Source organism: Lepidochelys kempii, chromosome 13 (genome assembly GCF_965140285.1).
Source record: "Lepidochelys kempii isolate rLepKem1 chromosome 13, rLepKem1.hap1, whole genome shotgun sequence".
NCBI classification, from domain to species: domain Eukaryota; kingdom Metazoa; phylum Chordata; order Testudines; family Cheloniidae; genus Lepidochelys; species Lepidochelys kempii.
The window spans coordinates 30,102,660-30,124,347 of NC_136392.1; the positions used below are offsets into that span (position 1 = coordinate 30,102,660).

The 21,688-nt window shown below is 42.4% G+C and overlaps 1 protein-coding gene across 1 annotated transcript in view; it reads right to left on the reverse strand.

The window, feature by feature from the left end:
- SAMHD1 (SAM and HD domain containing deoxynucleoside triphosphate triphosphohydrolase 1) overlaps nucleotides 1-21,688 on the reverse strand; it is a 65,200-nt gene that overhangs the window by 43,093 nt on the left and 419 nt on the right. The window contains exons 2-3 of the mRNA XM_073309943.2: nucleotides 17,870-17,936; nucleotides 959-1,031 (exon numbers count right to left, since the gene is read on the reverse strand). Of these exons, the coding sequence (XP_073166044.1) occupies nucleotides 959-1,031; nucleotides 17,870-17,936 (140 nt within the window). The remainder of the gene's footprint in view (nucleotides 1-958; nucleotides 1,032-17,869; nucleotides 17,937-21,688) is intronic.

A 21,688-nucleotide genomic window follows, 5' to 3' on the forward strand; every position in this document is an offset into this window, starting at 1 on the left:
AATGCCATAGTACTGGAGAATAGTGAAGTTATGACATTAAAAGAGTTACAGCTAAATAACTGAGAGCATAAGGGATTTCCAGCCAGCCAGCTTACAACCTTGTTGACTCCTATTTAACTCGAATTCCTAACACATGGGAAAAAGGATGTATTTATTGTAGAGTCAATGTACCTACTGCGTCAATTAAAGTAAGAGCCCACAATACATTTCTGAGACAAGAGTCCACCAGCAACGCCAGGAAAGAGCAGACTTGGCATTGCTCGCTTTTAGAAACACAGAGTTCAGAGGGTTAGGAAGGACAATAAGCAGGGAAAAATTATCCAGGCTTCCTTTCTACAACACAAAGCAACAAAAAAAGGCAACTCCAACTTGTTAAGTTTCTTGTAGGTCACCTTTAAGTAAAATTATACATTTTAGAAAAAATTTGGATAATGAACTACAAAAGATACAAATTTAAATACTTTATACATCTGGGCATTCATTCTGCCAAAGCACACAGTAAAGACTTAACTATGAATATTTAAGTAAAGCAGACTGAGGCAACAAAAATTATTACTATCTAATTTCAATAGCTCTGTACAACCACCTTTTCAATATTAATGCTCTTTCTCTAGATGTGCCTTCTATGATAATATTAAATGGGGACCTGCAGATGCAAGAAGCTATTTCACCTACTGGAAAGGACAGAGCTGCACAACCCCATTGCAACTACAGAAACATGCCCAGAAACGTTAGGCAGAGCTGCTATTTTTATCTTCCTTTTCCTACTTTTATATCACTTAAATATCATTATTCCAACACCACATTTACCTTAGATTCTTTATGTAAATACACTTAAAAGAGTTACTTACATGACACTGGAGGGAGGGGGAAAAAAACCCGAGTCTCATTTTCAAAGTAGGAATAAAATCCTGAGAGTTAGGATCCTGATTCCAGATCAACATGACATTATACTTACCTTCATTATATCACCATGATTTTTTTCTAATTTTTGCAGGCAAACAAGCAATTTCACTCTCAAGTCCAAGGGCCTGGAAATATCAAGAAGATCTGAAAATTATTATAAAGTGAAAAGCAAAATAACACTAATTTAACCATTTATGAAGCTGTTTCTATAAATTCATGTTTTTTTACCTCATTTGCTGTAGTAATACGAAATAGCAATATACACTTCTATTATGGCTTTCAGGAAAGGAATTTAAACAGTTTTAAAAACATTCATTTATAAAACCTAGCACCTCACTGAGGTTAAGATAGGCAAGGGGAAAAAAAAATCACATGTATACCCATAAAAAAATTGTTTGCAAACAGTGAAGGTTGCTAAAGCCACTTGTTCTACAACTCAAAACCATAAACGCAAGGAAAATGAAGGTTACTTACCTATAAACAGAGTTCTTCGAGATGAGCCTCTTCACATTCACTTCTGGGATCACGGTGCCAATGCCATGAGCTTCCAGAACCTTCTCAAAAGCAGTCACCATCGGGGGCCCACTCACCCCCTCCTGCTCCCTCACATACTGAAAGGTTCTGAGTGTACAACAGGGGGAGTGGCCCCAACCACCAGCCAGTTCCTTCCACTAATTCGGGAATTCTGAAGAAGTAGGGAAGGTGGGCAGGGACTGTGAAAAGGCAGAGGCTCATCTCAAAAAACTGTGTTTACAGAGTATGCAACCTTCATGTCTCCAAGTGGCCTGTGTATATTCCCACTTGTGTGAATTTAACAAGTAGTACAACCCACAGGAAGGTGGGCTGAAGAGTTTTAGATAAAAAGCACAGCAAAACTATCAAAGAAAAATCAGCTCTGGATGCCAGGTCAAGAGTGAATAGAAGTGACTGATCTTGCTCTCCCAAAAGAAATCTTAATGAAGGAAAATTTTTGCCAAAACACACACATATCTGCAGTATCAGTCATACAACAGGATGTGATGAAGACAACATGACATGAATGTTGCCTTTGTCCTAGATGAGGACTGACAATTCCAGGAATATAAAACCCTGTCAGGTCATAGTAACTGTGATTGACATAGTGTGATAAATGGACAACCTTTGGACCTTGATGGACTGGCTCCTCGGTTAAGCTCCATTTCTCCAAGTGATGGGGGAAACCTGTAGAGAAGCTCTGAATATGCAAAAAAGTATGATACCTGTTCTTCCTGAACGTAAAGGAGGCCCAGGAACAGACAGACATTCTAGAGGTCTAAAAGATATGGAAATCTCAGACACTTTAGACTGTTGGGACAGAGATGTGAGCAGGACCACTTGTTCAGTAAAAATGCAACTTGAAGGAGATACATGCCTAATGGCTAAGCTATCTCAGTAACTATCAAGAATGGCATCTTCATTTAAACAGTCTAAAACAACAGCCGAGGACTTTAACAGGTCCACTGCCCAGGTGAGAGATCTCTTTCAAGACACAGCAGGTTTGACTGATCACAAACTCTTGTTTTTCTGTTAGACTTCAGCATAACAATCAAGAAACCAAGCAATCTAGAGTCAAGGAGTTGACCAGAGAAACAATGAACCTGGGTGAAGACTCCTGCCTTATCTCACAGGCAGTAGACCCAGCTGTTTGGAAAGCAAGACTTTATAGATATTAATAGCAAACACCATGATACTGATGACAGAATTGCCCATCTCAAATCATAGCAAATGACATCAACTTGGTACCAGTTGGACCAATATTCAAAAAACCTCGTAACAAGTTCCTGCTCTTGGTGTAGGAAAGGAGTGCAATATTGATGTTACAACTTGCTCGTCTTTAGATCAGAACCATACACAAGCAGAGTGCCTCAAACCTTTTCCCAAGGATATTTACCCCACTTGTAGAACAAGAGAATATAAAATGGATCCCTTGCACTTATACTATTGAGTGAAAAACTCTCTTCAAATATGCTATCAATACATCATCTTTCCTTGGTAGATGAGATATTGGAGACATCCAATGATGACACTGAACTGTATGAACAGGAAATTTCCTGGATACAACTGACTAGAGCAGAGGTTCTCAAACTTCATTGCACTGCGACCCACTTCCGAGAACAAAAATTACTACCCAACCCCAGGAGAAGGGACCGAGACCAAAGAGGCCTCACGTCTTCTAAATAGTAGGAAAGTAGCCATTTATGCAAATTATTAGGGAAGAACCATGTGGACACTCTATTGAGGTTCATGTCTACACACGAAGAGACACCCAACCATTCAGAGAATAATTATGACAGCTAGGAATTTAATGGAACACCTGCTGCCATAGAAAGACCAAGGGGTAAGGTACAGTTTAGTTTTATTGAGAGAGGCCGCTTTGACTCCACAGGTATGTGTAAAGAGACATACATGACTAAGGCACAGAAGGGGACTCCTACACCTCTGAAAATTAGAAACGGTTCCATCTCTAGAACCCAGAGCCAAATACAATGAACCTCACTGTCCAGATTATATGATAGGTAGCAAATCTCATTCACATTGAGGCCAGGAAGCAAACCTCATACACCATTAAGTGTAGATGATGCTGTCTCAATCATTAGGAGCAACTGTTCCTACCAAGATGAGAGAAATCAGAAGTATGTGTACCGAGACCTTATGAGATGCTGGGCCAAATGCTCCACTGAACTCATGTGGTCCTTGGTTCCAAGGAAGGCTTAATAAAGCGAAGGATGAGTGCCGCTCTGTGTTTCTACTACACATAAAAGGGCCTACCAAAGACACTACCAACCCCAGACACTTTGTCTTTCATAGTGGAGCCAGAATTAAACCCGGAAAGTCTCCTTCCTGGCTTAGAACCACAAACTAATTATAACTGAAGGTGGGTAACCCAGAGTCCAATAATATGCTAACAAAATTTCCTCCTATGAGAGATCAGAGGCACAGATCCATCAGCATGTTAATGATGTCTGATTCAAGGAATATCAAAGTGGTTCTCATAGCCTGTCATATCAAGCTCTAAATCTGAAATAGGACATACAGACTTTGTATCTTCTCTGCAATGCACCCTTTTAATTCTCTGAAGGATTCCAGGTATCCTGTTGTCTTTGCATTCAAGGGTTAGAGAGATTGTAGACTATAGGCGGTCCTTATTGGAGCATCAGATGGAACTTGTGACACCATATCTCCTACAGAGGCTATGTAGCAAAGAAGTCTTCAGATCCATGAATTTCAAAATCAACAGAACTGAGATGGGTATAGTACCCGCCCATTCCATGAGAGCTTCTGATCCTGGCATCAGTTCTAAGCCTGTCAGATTCTTATAAATCCAGTCCAGGGCAGCTGAATGAGCCCTTAGAGATGGGCTGGGAGCCCAAGAGAACCTCAACAGTTCATATGCACTGTCACGTTGCCTGGAGTGGCTCACAACTGTGAGTGCCTATCTCAGGGCACACTGTCAGAAAACAAGGGGAGACATCCCAAACAGCTGGTATATTCTATCATTAGATTTCACCATGCCAGTAACAAATGTGAACTCCTGGATCACTGTACCAGTCTTATCATGGAGTCACAGACAGTCCCCTTAGACCCCCCAGCCTATCTTGCCACCCAGACAAATTGAACTTTGTGATAAATGGTTATTAAAACCAAAAATCACATTACATTAGGTTACTCCCAATCCCAAAGGGTCACTTACCCCAGATCATTTGGTACTCTTGATCTCAAACCAAAGACAATGCTGGCAGCCAATTCTCTAGTAAAAACTAACTAAATATTTATTAGCTAAGAAAAGTAATGAGTTATTGAGAGATTAAAGCAGGTAAAATACATTAAAGGGTGAGTCAAAGTTCGTAAATCTAAAGTGACAGCAGAGATGTAGTGATCTGCCAGTTTCCCAAAAGTTTTTTCACAGTTATCCAGAATAACGCTTGGGATCTTTGTCTTCTTATTAAATTATTCTACCCTTATCAGTTAAGTTCCGGAATTGGGCTCTATTCTCCTGAGAGAATGGGTCTTTGAAGTCCAACAACGTAGCAAAATACTATTTCACCAATTATGTGAATAGGATCTAGTGGTTAGCAATTCTGAATTGGAGCTTGTCATGGAGAAAACTTTTCTCCCTATGAGGTCGAGGCATTTAGCACCTTGTCCAAAGGTGCTGTTTGGGGTGTTGCAGCCTGCATCTCTCAGTAGCTGCTTGCACCACCACCGAGTTAGGTGTTGGGTGTGAACAAAAACTCTACTCCTACAGGTGGATCAAAATAGCACTTCTCAGCCTTTTTTGGGGTGGGACTGCAGGAGGCGGGAATGTTCCGTATTACCCATAACTGGGTCTATAATAGCCTTGTTGACCAGAACCCAAGGATTGCAATGAACTACAACGGTTCAAGTTGAGATTCTTGAACCTCTTCGAGCTGGATCAGGAGCTTGGACATCACTGTTTGCAAGAGCGCCTCATATTACCCGTGATAGTCAGGTGGAGACAAAGATGGGGTGACCCTCTCATTCAAGGAAGACAATAAAATAGCTGCTAGATCTGTCTTAACCACTGGATCCAGCTCCACTTCCTCACAGTCCAAGAGAGGTGGTTGGTGTTGGCTAGGAGAGGGTAGATAAGGTGCACAGATGGAACCGGGGTGCCAAGAGTAAGGGTCCCAGGACCCCAGTAATGCCAGTCCAATGGGTCAACTGGTTGGGGTGTAACCCATGACATTGGGAACACTCATCCCTTAGAGAATCATATCTGGGTGGAGAACAGAACCTCAAGCTTCCGTCCAGACTCAGTTCCCAATGTAGGGTTGAAGTCTCATCTGAGTCCTCCAATTTACCATATGAGAAGGTTGGTTCTTGGTCAACCAGCTGAACCACTGGTATCAATGGATGGGTACTCAGGTTTGCAGATGGAAGAGGAGAGTAGACTCATGTCCTCAAGGTGATATCTTTTTCTGATGTAACAATGTCTCTCTCTAAAGTCAGACTTGAAATGAGATTGAAGACAAAGGAAAGCAAAGATGTCTTCTGGGAAGATGTAAGTCTCAGACTGCTCTAGAGAGTGCAGGATGAACCAGTGGTGCTTCCCTGGTCAGAGTAGATGTCTGATCCCTTTGGGGCCATGCTGGTACCAGTGCAGAGTCTGAACTGCATGTTGAATTTAACAGTGGTGGATGTCTAAAAGACATTCTTTTCCACAACTGGTGTTGGAAGTTTTTCCCAAACAGCCGCTCCACCTCCACCATGAGAGCAACTTTTCACCCTTTGCCTCTCAAATATTATGCAAGACACAAGCAGCTATAGCCATTGGGATATTTTTCTCACTGAAATCTAATTGTGAGTAAACACTCATTCTGAACCTGCTGAGCTGGTAGCGAAATCCTTTCTTAGTACTGTTGAGGTGGCCAGTGTATGGCTTCATGAGCCAGATCACGATCGGCATTTCAACATTGGCAGATTACCATTTGCAGGAAAAACCTGTCTGTCTCTGCTTGCAGCTTTCTGAACAGTCCTCTGTTCTTAAAAACCCGAGCATCATTCATCTTCCTTGACCAGCCCCCACTGGTAACAGTGAAGCTCCCCCAGTGATCCATTAGCACTTGCATAACCATTGAAAAGCAGCCCTTTTCCTATTGATGGACTTTGTGGCAAGACGGGCTGGGGACTGAATACAGATATGTGCGCCATCTATCACCCTATCACAGTACAGAAGCCCCATAGCGGCAGATCTATCTACGATGTCCTGCATATTGCTGAGAGTCAGAGTCCTGCATAGCAGATGATTAGTACACTATACACTTGCATGAAACAGCCCCCACTGTGGATTTTCCGATACCAAAATGATTTCCCATTGACCTATGGCAATTCAGCATTATACCACTTGATTCTCAGCAGGCAATGCAGCTCTCATTCTGGTGCCATGGACTGGAGGGCTGGCGCAAGTTCTGTACACAGATTCAGCAACATGACCTTTCATATTTGAAAGTTCTGCAACCACCACTCGTCATCCCAAACATGCATTACAATGCAATCCACCAGTCAGTACTCATTTCTCAGGCCCAAAAGTGGTGGTCCACCATTTGTAGCTCCTCTGCGAATGCAAACAATGGGAATTGTTCTTCACTGTGGCCCTTAACAACATGTGCTTAAGAAATTGTCATGTCTGTTGTTGGGGTACTTCCTGTGGTTCTGAAAACATCAGAGGATCATGCATTTTGTGTTTGCAATGTTCGTGACAACAGTGCAGAGCTGTGTGAGCTCCATGTTTCTGCCACAGACAAGTGACAAGCACCACACAGGTTTGTGGGATTTTTTTAAAAAAATGAAAGCTATGAGAATAGGGATGGCATTATGTATTAGATAGTTGCATGATGAGAACTTGACCCCTAGCTCCCACAGTGACTCATTTCTACTCCACAACATATTGTGACAATCTCTCAAAAGGCACTGCACCGACAGGTGGTGCATAGTACACTGGAATATCTATCCATGATGCACTGCACTTTGCATACTTACCAGGAGTGCTTGTTGATGCAAAGTGCTGATGTAAGTGGCCAAGCACGCACGTGCCTGAGCTACATGTTAACTGTGGGGGCTTGTGCCACTGAAAGTTGCATCAACCAAAGTTTGCATTATTGACATGGCCTAAACAAGTTCTTCTGCCCCTACCCACAGGGAACACATCCCAGAGCGGGAGTAGCAACAGGACATAGTACAGGAGACAATTCTCGCAGCAATCTACATTCATTTTATTTCTAATGAGTCAGTATTCAATCTCAAAATATACATTTTTAACAAAGCTAAGGTCAGGGTGGGTGAAGCCGAAGAGAAAAACCTCTAACCTAGAGAAGGATCCAGAACCGAAGAAAAAATAATTGCCATTCAAACTTTACCTGTGTACGTGATGAACAGCTATACTATGGCAGATACAAACAGATGTGCCCAGTGGAGGACAATCCAATCGACATCACACATACAGTACAATTTGAATTGGAAAAAAAACTGTTAATGCAGAGTTAAGGTTGCCTGGTAATAGCTCCAGAATATGGAGGTCAGCAAAACCTCAGATTTCTGAAAAACCAGGAAATAGTGTTAAGGTAAATACCCAAGCAACTTTAATCTGACCCCTTGGAACTGGCAATTATCTGCATGCGTTCCAACTGCATTCACCGTGTTTGGTGTAGCTGTACTGAATGGTGGAGGAATTAGTTGCAGCAGCTTGGAAGAACTGTGATTGTGATATGAGATCTGGGTCTGAGTCCCTCTCATTTGTCTTACCAAAGGAAAGAGTTCCATATGTACCTTGGGGTTCAGTCTGCTTCTTTTCAATACAGAATTGTGTAGATTGTATCAGTAGCAGGGCACTGGGGTCTTCTTGCCATGGGTATTGTCAGTCACGAGGTGGGATAGAAGAGCAGTCTGTGGATTTAGCGATAGGGGAGGGAAAGTATCGGTTTTGCGCCCAGGATACTGCTCGAGTGAAGGGGTTCTAAAACGGTACGAAGGAGCTATTAAATTTTAGAAGTGTGGTATTCTGTTGGGGAAAGAGGCTCAGTGTTTGAGCATAAGGCAAGAGTAGTTGATGCCTGTCCATTACAGTGAAAAGACAGAGTGAAAGTACATGTATGATGGCTGTTTTGGAGCATCACTCAAAGAGGTTAGAATTAAGGTTGCCCAAGTGTTTACACATTAACTATATTTCCTGGTTTTCAGAAGTCTAAGTTTTGCTGAATTTTATGTTTTGGAAGTGCACAAGTCTTCACCAGATAACCTTACCTCTGCATTAACCAATTTTTTTGCCATTTGATTTCCTAGGGGCTTTCTTTTTTAAAAAAAAAAAAAGAAAAATGTTTGTTGGAAGGAGTTAATGGTCATTTAGACAGTTGTAGGCCTCATGTAGGTTTGCAGCCAATATGCTACTGTGGCCAGGCAATAATCAAAAGACCTAGCTTTTATATAGTGATTTCCATCAGTAGATCTCAAATAACTTTACATCATTATCCTCATTTTACACCTGGGAAACTGAGGCACAGAGCCAAAATGGCTTGCCCAAGGTCACCCAGCTGGCCAGTGACAGAGCTAGGAATAGTTCCAGTCTGACTAGGCCACAGTTGTGATGTGATTCCTCAGTGCTCGTCCCCACTCCTCTATGCTTTTGATGCAGAGGAATGGTGATAATGGTCATACTTTGAAATGTTTCCAAAGTGTAGTTTCTCACAGGGCTGGTGAGAGAAATCTAATCCATGGTCCATATAACATAGTTAGGGCCCTACCAAATTCACATCCATATTGGTCAATTTCATGATCATAGGATTTTAAAAATCGTAAATTTCATTATTTCAGCTAATTAAATCTAAAATTCCAGGGTGTTGTAATTGTAGGGGTCCTGATCCAAAAAGCAGTTGGGGGGAGGGGGAGTCACAAGGTTATTGTAAGGGGGGGGGATTGCGGTACTGCTAACCTTACTTCTGCGTTGCTGCTGGCTGCGGCACTGCCTTCTGTGGGCAGCCGGAGAGCAGCGGCTGCTGGCTGGGAGCCCAGCTCCGAAGGCAGAGCCACTGCCAGTGGAAGCACAGAAGTAAGGATGACCTGGTATGGTATTGCCACCCTTACTTCTGCACTGCTGTTTACGGAGCGCTGCCTTCAGAGCTGGGTGCCCGGCCAACAGCCGCTGCTCTCTAGCCACCCAGCTCTGAAGGCAGCACAGAAATAAGGGTGGCAACACTGCAACCCCCCTAAAATAACATTGCCACCCCTCTGAAACTCCCTTTTGGGTCAAGGCCCCCAGTTTGAGGTCTCCCCTATGAAATCTGTATGGTATAGGGTAAAAGCACACAACACACCAGACTTCACGAGGAACCACATTTCACAGTCAGTGACTCATTTTTCGCGGCCATGAATTTGGTAGGGCCCTAACAATAGTTGTCACATTAACTTTACACATGAGAGATAACTGGTGTTTCTCTTACTCTCCACCTCTGCCCCACAACACGTAGGCCAGTGGCTCTCAACCTTTCCTGTTTCATAGATATTAAGGTCAGAAGGGACCATGATGATCATCTAGTCTGACCTCCTGTACAACGCAGGCCACAGAGTCTCGCCCACCCACTCCTGCAAAAATCTCTCACCAGACTACTATGCCCCTTTCAGGAGTCTGATTTGTCTTGCAAACCCCCAAGCTACACCTCACTTAAAAACAACTTGCTTACAAAATCAGACGTAAAATACAAAAGTGTCACAGAACACTATTACTGAAAAACTGCTTACTTATTTTTGCCATATAATTATAAAATCAATTGACTGGAATATAAATATTGTACTTACATTTCAGTGTACAGAGCAGTATAAACAAGTCACTGTCTATATGAAATTTTAGTTTGTACTGACTTTGCTAGTGCTTTTTCTGTAGCCTGTTGTAAAATTAGGCAAATCTCTAGATGAGTTGATGTATCCCCTGGAACACCTCTGAGTACCCCCAGGGGTGCACATACCCTGGGTTGAGAACCAGTGATGTAGGCCCCCCCACTCCAACATTTAAGCTCTCCCACCCCTTCCCATCAAACCATTAGTTTGTAAGAAGCTGCTCCTTGCTGTCTCCTGCCCTATGCTGCTTTATACACATCACAGGCAACAGCTTACTGGAGGGCCGCACTCTTCCTTACTTATGTAGCTCAAGCTGGGCCCTTCATTCCTGCTACCTAGCTCCAGCCGGGACTCCTTCCCCTGGTTCAGCCAGGCTTCCACAGCCATGTCTCAGGTCCACACAGCCAGCACCTCCTCCAAACTGGGTCCTTCCCCCGCACTCTGGCAAGCCCCTCTTTCCCCACACAGGGGTGAGATGTATCCTAACTATTCATTTTCTGGAATTCATGTTTTTAAATGTGCATTACCTTTAGTTCCCCCACCACAGATCCCAGCTCCTATGGAGGAGCAGGGGAAGGAGCTCAGACACCCCAAGAGAAGCAGGGTCCCCCAAATTCCAGAACACACAGCAAGAAGGGAGATTGACTCAGACCCCTGAACAGAGTGTAGGGCTTCCCAAGACCGCAGCAAATACAGGGAAGGGAAGAATTCACCGCTGACAGGTCCCGCTATCCCTAAGTCCCCATCTTCTTCTGCTACCCCTCGCATTCTCTGACCCTTTCAGTCTTGTTCCCTCCTTCTCCCCCAGTTCCTATCTCCTTTATTCTTACCCAAGCCCTGCAACCCTTCTTCCTTTCCCTGTCACCAATTCCCATTTATCCCTGTTGAAATAATTTTCATAAGTTTATTAATGTTTATCAGTAGTTTCCACACCAGTACTTCTTTATTCGTTCATTGGTCACTTGGTGATGGTTACAACCAAAATATCAATTTAAGAATATACACTATTTTATTCTATATCCTAGCAACAATATAAGCATTGTCCAACATACCTACAACAGGGTCAGGCCTGGGAAGTACATTCCCATCATTGTGTAACTCCAGATGGGTAAGGAAAACTTTGACAAAGAAACCCCTAGAAAACCTTGCTTTTTATACACTATAACACACAAGTGATGTCATTGGCTAAGGTCCAATAACCAAAAGACGGATGAGGCAGTTTAGGGCTACACTCTGCTCTCTTCAAGGTTTTTTTCCTTTTCTCAGTTTGCTATATTTTTCCCTAGCCACTGAACTAAGCATTTATTTCTAAGCAAACTTATATAATAAATTATTTAGTGCACCTGGTACCCAGTTAACCATATTTCTTTTATTTCTATTGCTTAGCCCAAACCTTAACTAAGATAATGCTGGTATTTAAAAGGGCACTACAAATTTATAACAAACTTTCTCATGAGCTGCACAGGGCTTCAGCTCCCTCGACAATGGGATGCCGTTCCAGGAAGAAGAATTGCTGAGAACACATGGGGTTCCACCTACCAAGGAAGGGGAAGAGAATCTTCAGATACAGACTGGCTAACCTAGTGAGGTGGGCTTTAAAGTAGGTTTGATATAGGATAGCAGATAAAAGCCCACAGGGAAGTCCAGAACGTGGACACGTAGGTGAAGGATGGAATCTGCGGGGGGCGGAGGGGAGGGCGCGGCGGAATATGGGCAATCATAGCAGGGGCAAAGAAGAGTCAAAAGGAATAGAAGGGAAATCTAATGAACATCTAAGATGTCTGTATACTGATACAAAAAGTATGGGGAATAAACGAACTAGAAATATTAGTGAATACTCAAAATTATAACATAAGTGCCATCACAGAAACTTATGGGGGGAATAATTCACTTGACTGGAATATTGGTATAGAAGAGTACAGCTTGTTCAGGAAGGACATGCAGGGAAAAGGGGAGGAGGTGTTGCCTTATACATCAGAGATGTATACACTTGCACTGAGGTGGAGATAGTGAGAGGCAGACCTGTTGAAAGCCTTGGGGTAAAGATAAAAGGAAAAACAAGGGCAATGTCATGACATGAGTAACCTACAACTGCTAGAAACCTGGTATAATGATCTCAGCACTAGTCTGATCTCTACTTGTGACCAAAGAAAGGTTTCTGGAATCTCTCAACTTTAAGAAAAGCTGGGTTGTTTTTTTTCAGGTGCTGTATCTGAGGAGCCCCGTGGTGAATGGCCCTAAATCTGAACCGCTAAAACAGAATTCCGTGCCCCTAGGAGAGGCACCAAGTTGCAAGGAAATCTGCGGGCTTGTCTACACTTAAAACCCTTCAGCACTGCAGCTGCACTGCTGTAGCTCTTCAGTGAAGAGACTACCTTCAGAACCCTTCCCGTTAGCACAGGCAGTGTCTACACTGAAGCACTACACTGGTGCAACTGTGCTGCTGTAGTGTCTTAAGTGTAGACAAGCCCTTAGAAGGATCAAGCTTTAAAGAGAAAGTTAGTCTTAATCTAACTATAGCAAAGCTATAATAATGGATTAAAGAAGAGTTTTGAACAATGCAAAAAAGTACACTGACACCATCTTAGAGAGAGTAATTCTGCTTAGACAATAGTGTCATTGAGAAGGACCTCGGGGGTTATACAGGACAACAGAATGCAAAGGAGTTATCCAACACTATCTTTTAAAACGCACTGTATAAACTCAGACTATCCTGAGTGAAACAGGCAACAATTAACATGCTGTATCCAGGAGTGGCTCGAGGTGTAGTATGTTCAGTTTGATGCATGTCAAAAATGACATGAAAATTCAGGGAACAATAAAATTGACTGGAAAAATAAGCCTATATGAGAAAAAGCTGAATTGGGCATAGTTAATCTGCAGAAAATAGCAGTGACAAGACACATGATAACTAACTATCAACAGAAAGGGCAGCTATAAAGAGGACAGGAACTAAAGAATCTGATTTGTAAATGAGACCTAAGATAACTTTTCTTTGCTTTAGGTTTAAGCCCACAACTGTTAAATAATATTTAAGAAAGCTTGTCTCATGTCACCAAGCGTACCAAGGAAAGTAGTGGAGTTACCACAAGAAATACCCAAAGCTGAGACTTTATTCTTGTCAGGGATAGTTCAGGATCCCATCACAATGCACAGGGAGGACTAAAATATCTACCTAACAATCCCCATCCAGCTCCAATGATTCCCATCAGGCTCAGTCACCTGATACAGAAATTAATATTCTAGTTCAGTGAGCAAAGTCAGAAGTGCCAGACATCTACTTCGGAACATAAAATCAGACACAGAGATAAAGTTACGATGTCAACAAATTAATGGCTCCTTGATAGGGATGATCAAAACCTATTATTTTATCAACTGAGATTTGCCAGTTGTTATAGAACCTTCAGGTCCAATATTCTGTCTCAGAGGACCTTGTGCTGAAGAGGAGACAAAGGGTGGGGCAGGATACCCTTTGGCATTCCTTTACAAACATTTTTCCTCCATTTATTCAAAAATACTGAACATGTAAGCCAGCTGGCGGAGAACCACACGGCAATTCTGTGGGTTCATTCTATACCCTACAATAGTTAAATATAACTATTCACAAGCCCTGTCCACAGTAAGCGCAAAAAAAAATGTGTTAGATAAAAACATGTTCAAAACAACAACTCACTAACAAAGTTCTGGCAGAGCTGAGCATGAGGACTATGTTCAGACATGGCTGTTCTTACACTGTTGTAACTGGATTTTATGCTACAGTGTGAACAGGAATTTCCCCTTCTCACAGTATACATGCAGTATAGGCTAGCCTCTCCTGCAAGCAGTCTAAGCAAGGACAACCTGCATCTCAAGTGAATTTAAAAATAATCACATTTTTAAAAAATTATAGGCTCCCTCCTTCCAAATCAAGCTGCTGATCTGACCTGACCCACATTCAAATATCCTAGAAATACTTCCTGGTCAGCAGAGACAGCCCAAGACTACAAATGAAAGCTGGTTTCTGAATTTGATTTTCTTGTAAATATCAATGAAAGGCAGCTGTACTTCTGCTGTACTACAGAAAAAGCATGCAGAACTAGTAACTTGCACCCTTCCCAAAGTACAGCATGGGCACAACAGGGTGAGCAGAGCTGGAAGAAGAGTTCAGTGAAGTGATTGGCTCAGTGTCTTTAGTTACCCATTTCTTCTGCATGCCTGTGGAAACTGAAGATGGGGGCAGTTTTCAATTTTAGCCTCACACTGATATATTAATTGGTCCTTGTGCAATGAAGTACACATGGAAAGATGCTTTCCCACTCTTACCACCATTTAACAAGCTGCATGTCCCTTTAGAATCATAGGGTTACAAGGAACTTGCAAGAGCCAAGATGCTGGATTTGTTGGGTCTAAACCATCCAAAACAGATGGCTATCCAGCCTCTTTTGGAAAACCTCCAGGGAAGGAGATTCCCTAGAAAGGGAATGGAATATTGGCATCAGAAGGTTCTATGACAATGAGAGAGTCTAAAGAATGTGTTAATCCAGCTGCAGGAAGCCACTGAAGAGGAGAGATAGGGAACAGAAGGGAAGAAATATGATAGCATCAGGGATGTCAAAGTGAACTGAGGAAGGAGAATGTGGTTTATTTCTCCCCCCCCACACACACACCCCACCATTTGCTTGTTTTGTCTTTGAAAAAAAAAAAAAAAAAACCCTGAGAAATGTCAAAATTAGTCTTCCCTTGTTTTGTTGAATCATCTTGAAACATCTGAACCGTGTCTGTACTAGTCATAGCAGCTGAAACACACTAAATCTGAGACCGGACATCAGCCATGTAGAGTATCTGGGGCTAAAGACCAGAGAGTTTATAACGTAAAGCAAACAGAAAAAAAGCTTTCCTCCACCATTCAATACAGCTACCCCTGAAACAGTAAATGCAGCTGGAGGGCATGCACCTAATTACCACTGTGTGTTGCCAACCAAGGGGATGCAGAGTTACGGCTGCATGGGAACGTATTTCTTGATTTTCTCAAGTTTGACTTTTGCTGAATTTGACATTTTGGGAGGGCACAAGCTATCACCAGCCAACCTTAACTACAGTAATGTAGTTTTTTTTTTTTTTTTTTTTTTTTTTTACCAATTATTATAAATAAGGTGATGATGTGGCTAATCACCAAAAGCCAAGGTGAAAATAGAATTTAAATCTGCTTTTAAGTCCTTTTACTAAGACTTGTTTCTGATAACAAAAGAAAACATGAGTCACAAAGTAGAAGCATAAGAACAATGTGCCCGAGCAGGAAAGGACTTCTTATAAAATGACCTAATATAGGATTCATTTCTCCTCGACACTGAATTGGAGACTGGTCTACACACAGGTTTTGTACAGGTATAACTATCTGTTTAAGAATGTGATCTGTTGCACGGAAATACTTATACCATTACAAGCCATACTGTTGAGGCAGTTATACCAGTGCAAAGTGGCTTATATTGGTACAGCCTATTCCCGTTCCCATATGAGATAAAGGACTTGTCTACACAGTAAAGTTTACCCAGGTTTTTGTCATGTATTTTTACACAAAAAACTTGTGAGAAACACAGTGTTAAATTTCAAGTCAGGCACTCAAGTTCGGAAATGCCAGAATTAGGGTGCTAATGCAACCTAATTCACCTTTCTTGAACTACAGTACCATTATAATCACATGGTCACACACTACTTTTTCCACAGGACTCCTACCTCATTCCATGCAAAGAATGGAGGGTGTTCACTGGTAAGGCAGTTACATGCTACCCTGGAGACCTGGATTCTATCCCTGCCTTTGCCACAGAGTTCCTTTGTGATGCTAATCAAGACCTCTTTTACAGGTGGTCACTCTGTACATTCATTTTCTGAAGACCTTCCTCATTTCCTGGGTTTTCTCCTTGTTATTTAGTGCATGGCTCCAGGCTATATTTACTGCACACTATTCAAATCTTACTCTGAAGATAGAATTATTAATTTCCTCATGGACTTTTCTCCGGTGCTTAAATCACCATAGTATCTGAGACCTGCACAAATATTCATTGATTTTCACAACACTCTGCTAAGGTGAAGAGTTGGTATTATCCCTCATTTTATAGATGGGGCACAGAGATTAAGGTCAAAACTGTCCACTAATTTTGGGTGTGCAATTTGACATACCCAAGACCTGATTTTTCAGAGAACTAGGAATTAGTGTGTTCAACACCTAACTCCCAATGAATGCAGTTTCAGGTATGAGTGCTCAGCACTTCTACAAATTGGACCCAAGGGTCTCAAATCAGGCACCAGAAGATGAGGTGCTGTGTGAAGTTACTGAGCACCTGTGAACAGTCTGGTCTAAGTCACTTGCCCAGCACCACACAGGAACTCTGTGGCAGAGGCAGATAGAATCCCATTCTCCAGGGAAGCATTCAACTGACTAACTATGAGATCATCTCACTGCTGTAATTCTCAGCTTCATTCATTACACACCTTCCAACTTCAGTGAGAAATGAAATAGGAGTCTTACAGACAACAGCCTCCTTTACTGTACAAACCTGATTCATCCCAAGAACAGATCCTGCCTGTTCACTGAATGAGCAGGGATCCTGTGGAAAAAAAAATGTGTGATCATATAACTAAAACTCTCAAGTTGTAAAGTGCTTTGAGATCCTGGAATTACAAAGGTGTTATATTAATGCAAAGTAGCATCAGTGTATATCAAGGTGTTCAGATGCACAAACAACTTTAGTCAGTTTTGTATTTAATCTAGTGTTAAATTCTCATTTGTTTAATCAACACTGTCCACTAGCCACCCCATTTAAACATGCCTCCTAAAGTTTGCACCCGCTCCACTGAGCCATACACATGGAATATACCAGCATCCATAACAGTTGATAATATACATACAACTACAAACTAATAACAAATTCTGTTCCAGTTATCTCCTTGTCATCTTTAACCTGTTCTTCTTGCAAATGTTTTTCACATCTCTTTTATAATAATTGTGATAGTTATACATTCTGCCACAGGGCACAATATTACCCCCAAATAACCCAACAGTCACAGAACAAAGCCAGCTGCACATAAAATGACATCCTCAATCAGTTTTTAGCTCTGTTTAACAATTGGCTTATATATCTCTTTTCAAATAATTACAACCCCTATTTTTAAATCAAGAAGTATTTTACAAAATGTACACACTTTTACACATCACTCCAAGCATATCAAGGTGTTTCATTTCTAACAAGCTGTCAGCCTTGACATGAATACCTGAAATTACACAATAGCAAATAAGAGGTGAGCTAACCAAGACAAGATACTGAAATATCACACCACAGGAATCAAAGGACATTTGCAATGAATCACCTGATGACTTTTCTTCCCCAAGATGTAGTATTAAACCTTGGTTAGTTTCAGTGAAGATCAACACCAACAGATCTCTTTATACCACCGCCATCGGGTTTTTTTAAGGCATAAACAAAAATTAGGACAGTTAAACAAAGCCAATGATGAGAAATAAAGATCCCAGAGTTATTAAATGACCAAAATTTCTCAGACAGGAAATGGTCTCAAAAGTTCACTTAGCTCATGTTACTACATCAGTAAAAGTTGTTCTTACCCAACTCCTAGGTCTTTAAGTTCAGATTTAGTGAGGTAAGGCAGCACTGCCCCGGTGATTTGATTTTCTGAGGAGTTAAAGGAACAACTGTTACTTCTAGGCTTTCATGTAAGTATTTAAGCTTCTGGAATACTTTACAATGGAAGTATTTAAGCACTGCTGTCTAACATTTATTTTAATTTAGTTAAATAATCCACTTTATAATAGGATCCTCCTAAAATATCCAGATCTCATTTATGAACTACATGTAGGATGAGATTTCAGATCTTGACATTTGAAACTCAAGTGCCTCCACTTCAATTTTACTAAAGCTCTAAGTTCTTGAGGGGGAAAAAATCATATTCATATGCATTTAAGTGACAATAATAGTGTCCAGCCTTGGTCAAATCAAAACTCCAGATAAGGTCAAAATTGTAAGATTTGTAAAGTATTTTCTAACATCATTATTAGAGATTTTCTAAAAGTTCCCCATTTATAATGCAGCACACAATATCCTTTTCACCCTTTTGTTACTTTATTTTAAAAATTCACTTAGCAAAACATTTGGCCCTCAACTGTAGACAAAGCCTAAATTCAGGAGGCGGAGGGAGCAAGGGGGAAGGCGCTGATCCACGGGGTCCACTGGCAGGTGGGAGGGCGAGCGCGTAGGGGGGCTGCCAGCCGTGGACAAAGCAGGAGGCCAAACTACGTTATAGCGGAGCATTGCACAACTTTAAAGGAGCATGTTCCGTAATGGAGCAGGGACGTAAGATTGAAACAATATTAAGCGAGAGGACGTTAAGTGGGGAGTTACTGTAGATGGTCCAGGCTGGGAAAAGTGGAGATCAATACAATGAGAGGCTTAATTATTACAAGATTAGATAAACTCTTCAACACTATGTTTAAGGATCACCATATAAAACCCTAAAACAGAACAGTAAGAATAAAGCTATGAAGGGCCTTGAAAGTTAGGACAAGAAGCTTGACTTTAACATAATGGAAGAGTATTGTGTTTGCATGTTGATATAGCTGTGTTGGTTCCAGGCTGTCAGAGAGACAAGATGGGCGAGGTAATATTTTTTATGGGACCAAATTCTGTTAGCAAAAGAGACAAGCTTTTGGTAAGGGATTCAAAGAGGTTGATGTGATCAGAGCAACAAGCAGTGAAGGTGAAATCAGCACAAACATCAAGGGTTAGGCCTAGTCTGCACCCTGAGTTTGTACCAGTATAATGACATCAGTTGGGGGGTGTGTGATTTTTTTATCGATTAATACTGGAACAACCTTTAGGGCTTTTCTACACTATCAAGTTTTGTTGACAAAACCTATATCGACACCCAAAAGTCGACAAAACAAAAATCACCAAAGGGTGTTCACTCTTACGCCCTCTGTCAACAGACCATGTCCACATTGGGGACACCATCATCGACAGGGTAAGCAATCCACCACGGGTATGTATCCCACAGTGCAGTGTTGTGGGAAGGAAGATCTGATCGCTGCACATCTTGGGATTCTCTCCAAGTTCTCCCACAGCCCCCTCAGCTGCGGAGAGCAGCAGCATGAGTAGCTCTGTGAGCTCTCTATGCTGAGGAATGGCAAAGCAGCACAGCAGTCTGTCCCCCTGCCCCTGCAGCAGCAGTCGTCCTGCTGCTGTGTTCCTAGTGCAGGGCGGAACAGGAGCATTCCTATGATTTCCTCCCCAAACAGAGCGGCACACAGATACTTCCCCTAGCTTTGAAAGGAGAGGGGCACATGCCTGCAGGGCAGCAGAGATCAAAACACTGAGCAATCAGGGCAGGTATTGTAGGATCTGATGAAGTGAGCTGTAGCTCACGAAAGCTTATGCTCTAATAAATTTGTTAGTCTCTAAGATGCCACAAGTACTCTTTTTCTTTTTTGGTGGAAGACAGTTCTGTCCCCAAAACAATCAGCAGTGTCCACACTGGCTCTTTGTCAATGATAAAGGGAGGGGAAAAGACAAAAGTCTCTCGTAGGGATGGATGTTTTTTGTTGCCAAAACTGGGTGTCTTTTGTGACAAAAGTCCCATTGTAGTGCGTACGCTCTTGCTGTTTTGTTGCCAAAGGCAGTTTTTGGCGACAAAAATTGCCAGGGTAGACAAGTCCTTAGTGTGGACACTGTTATAGTGGTATAACTTATTCATCTTCCTGTACCGGAACAACTATATTGGAATAAAATACTTTACCATTGATATATCTGTACCAAGACCGGGGGCGGAGGGGGGACAAGCGGGGGGAAGGGAGTACAACTTTAACTATAACAGTGAAGTTAAAGTGGTACAACTTCCTAGTGCAGACATTGCCTCAGACCAGGTCTACACTAGGAATTTAGATCAACTCAGCTACATCGTTGAGAGAGAAAAATCCACATCCAAGTGATGTAGTTAAACTGATTTAAATCCTGGTGTAACGAATTCTTCCATCGACCGAGCCACCACTTCTTAAGGAGTGAGATTAACTACAGTGACTCTTGCTGTAGTAAGTGTCTACACTTAAGGGCTACAGCTTTGCGGCTGCAGCATTTCTAGTGAAGAGAGCCTCAATTTAGAAAGAAAATGCAGATACTCTACTCCCACTGCTTGCTGCTGCAAAACAGGTGTTTTGCAGTGTAACAAGCTGCGGGAGGGATGTGGGAGGAACAGGAACACGGGTGCAGGGATTTGGGAAAGGTGTTGAATAGGGGCAGGGAGAGGGAGGAGTTGGGGTGGGGACTTTGGGGAAGGGGTTGGAATGGGGGCAGGGCAGGACCGGGAAGGGGCAGGAGCAGGGGCAGCGGGGAGTCGAGCACCCACCAGCAGAACTCGGCACCTATGTCTACACTAAAATGTAGCTCTCACCAATGTTAACTCACCCACTATGCTGACTTAATAACTCCACCTCTGCAAGAGGGAGAGCACTTAGGTGGATGTAGTTAGGTCAGGGTCAGTGTAGACACTGTGTTGCTGCAATCCACTGTTGCTGCCTTTCAGAAGCCTTCCCACAATGCCCTATGGTGACTGTTAAATTGGTGCAAGCACTCCTGGTGAAGACACACACTGGCAATACAAGAAGCATAGTGTGGGCATGCAAAAGTCATTTTATTACTCACACCTTCTTGTCAACTGTTTGAAATGAGCCATCCTCATTACCACAACAAAAGTGATTTTTCCTCCCGCTGATAATATCCCACTTTAATTGATTTGTCTCATTAGGATTGGTACAGCAACTCCCATCTTTTCATGTTCTCTGTATATATCTTCCTACTGTATTTTCCACTCCATGCATCTGATGAAGTGGGTTTTCACCCACAAAAGCTTATGCCCAAATAAATTTGTTAGTCTCTAAGGTGCCACAAGTACTCCTCGTTCTTTTTGCTGATACAGACTAATAGGGCTACCACGCAGAAACCTGTCATTATTGTGATGGCTGGACATTGATATCAGTTAGGTGGACTTAATCTTGTACTACAGACTTGCCCCAGACAACTTCTAAACGTAGGTTTAAATCACACAGAAACTAACGGAGCCCAATAGCTGCATCAGCGTGCCCAACCCTGGCTAACATCAAGCCCTACATATACGTATGGTGGGTTATAGCAATATGCAAAGAAGGCCTGGCGCCAGCTACGATCTGGTATGGGTTGTTTTCTCTGGGGGGTTTCCCTGTGGCTCCAGCACAGTCAAAAGTAACAAGACAGAGAGGGCCAGACACCCACTGGTAACGCACTGAGCCAAACCGTGCCTGGGTGGGAACGGGGCGCGGCCGACGCTGCCTGGTTTCCAATCGAGGGCTCAGGCGGAGACACCGAGCCGCAGCGAGCTCCGCCCAGCGCAGCACCCTGCC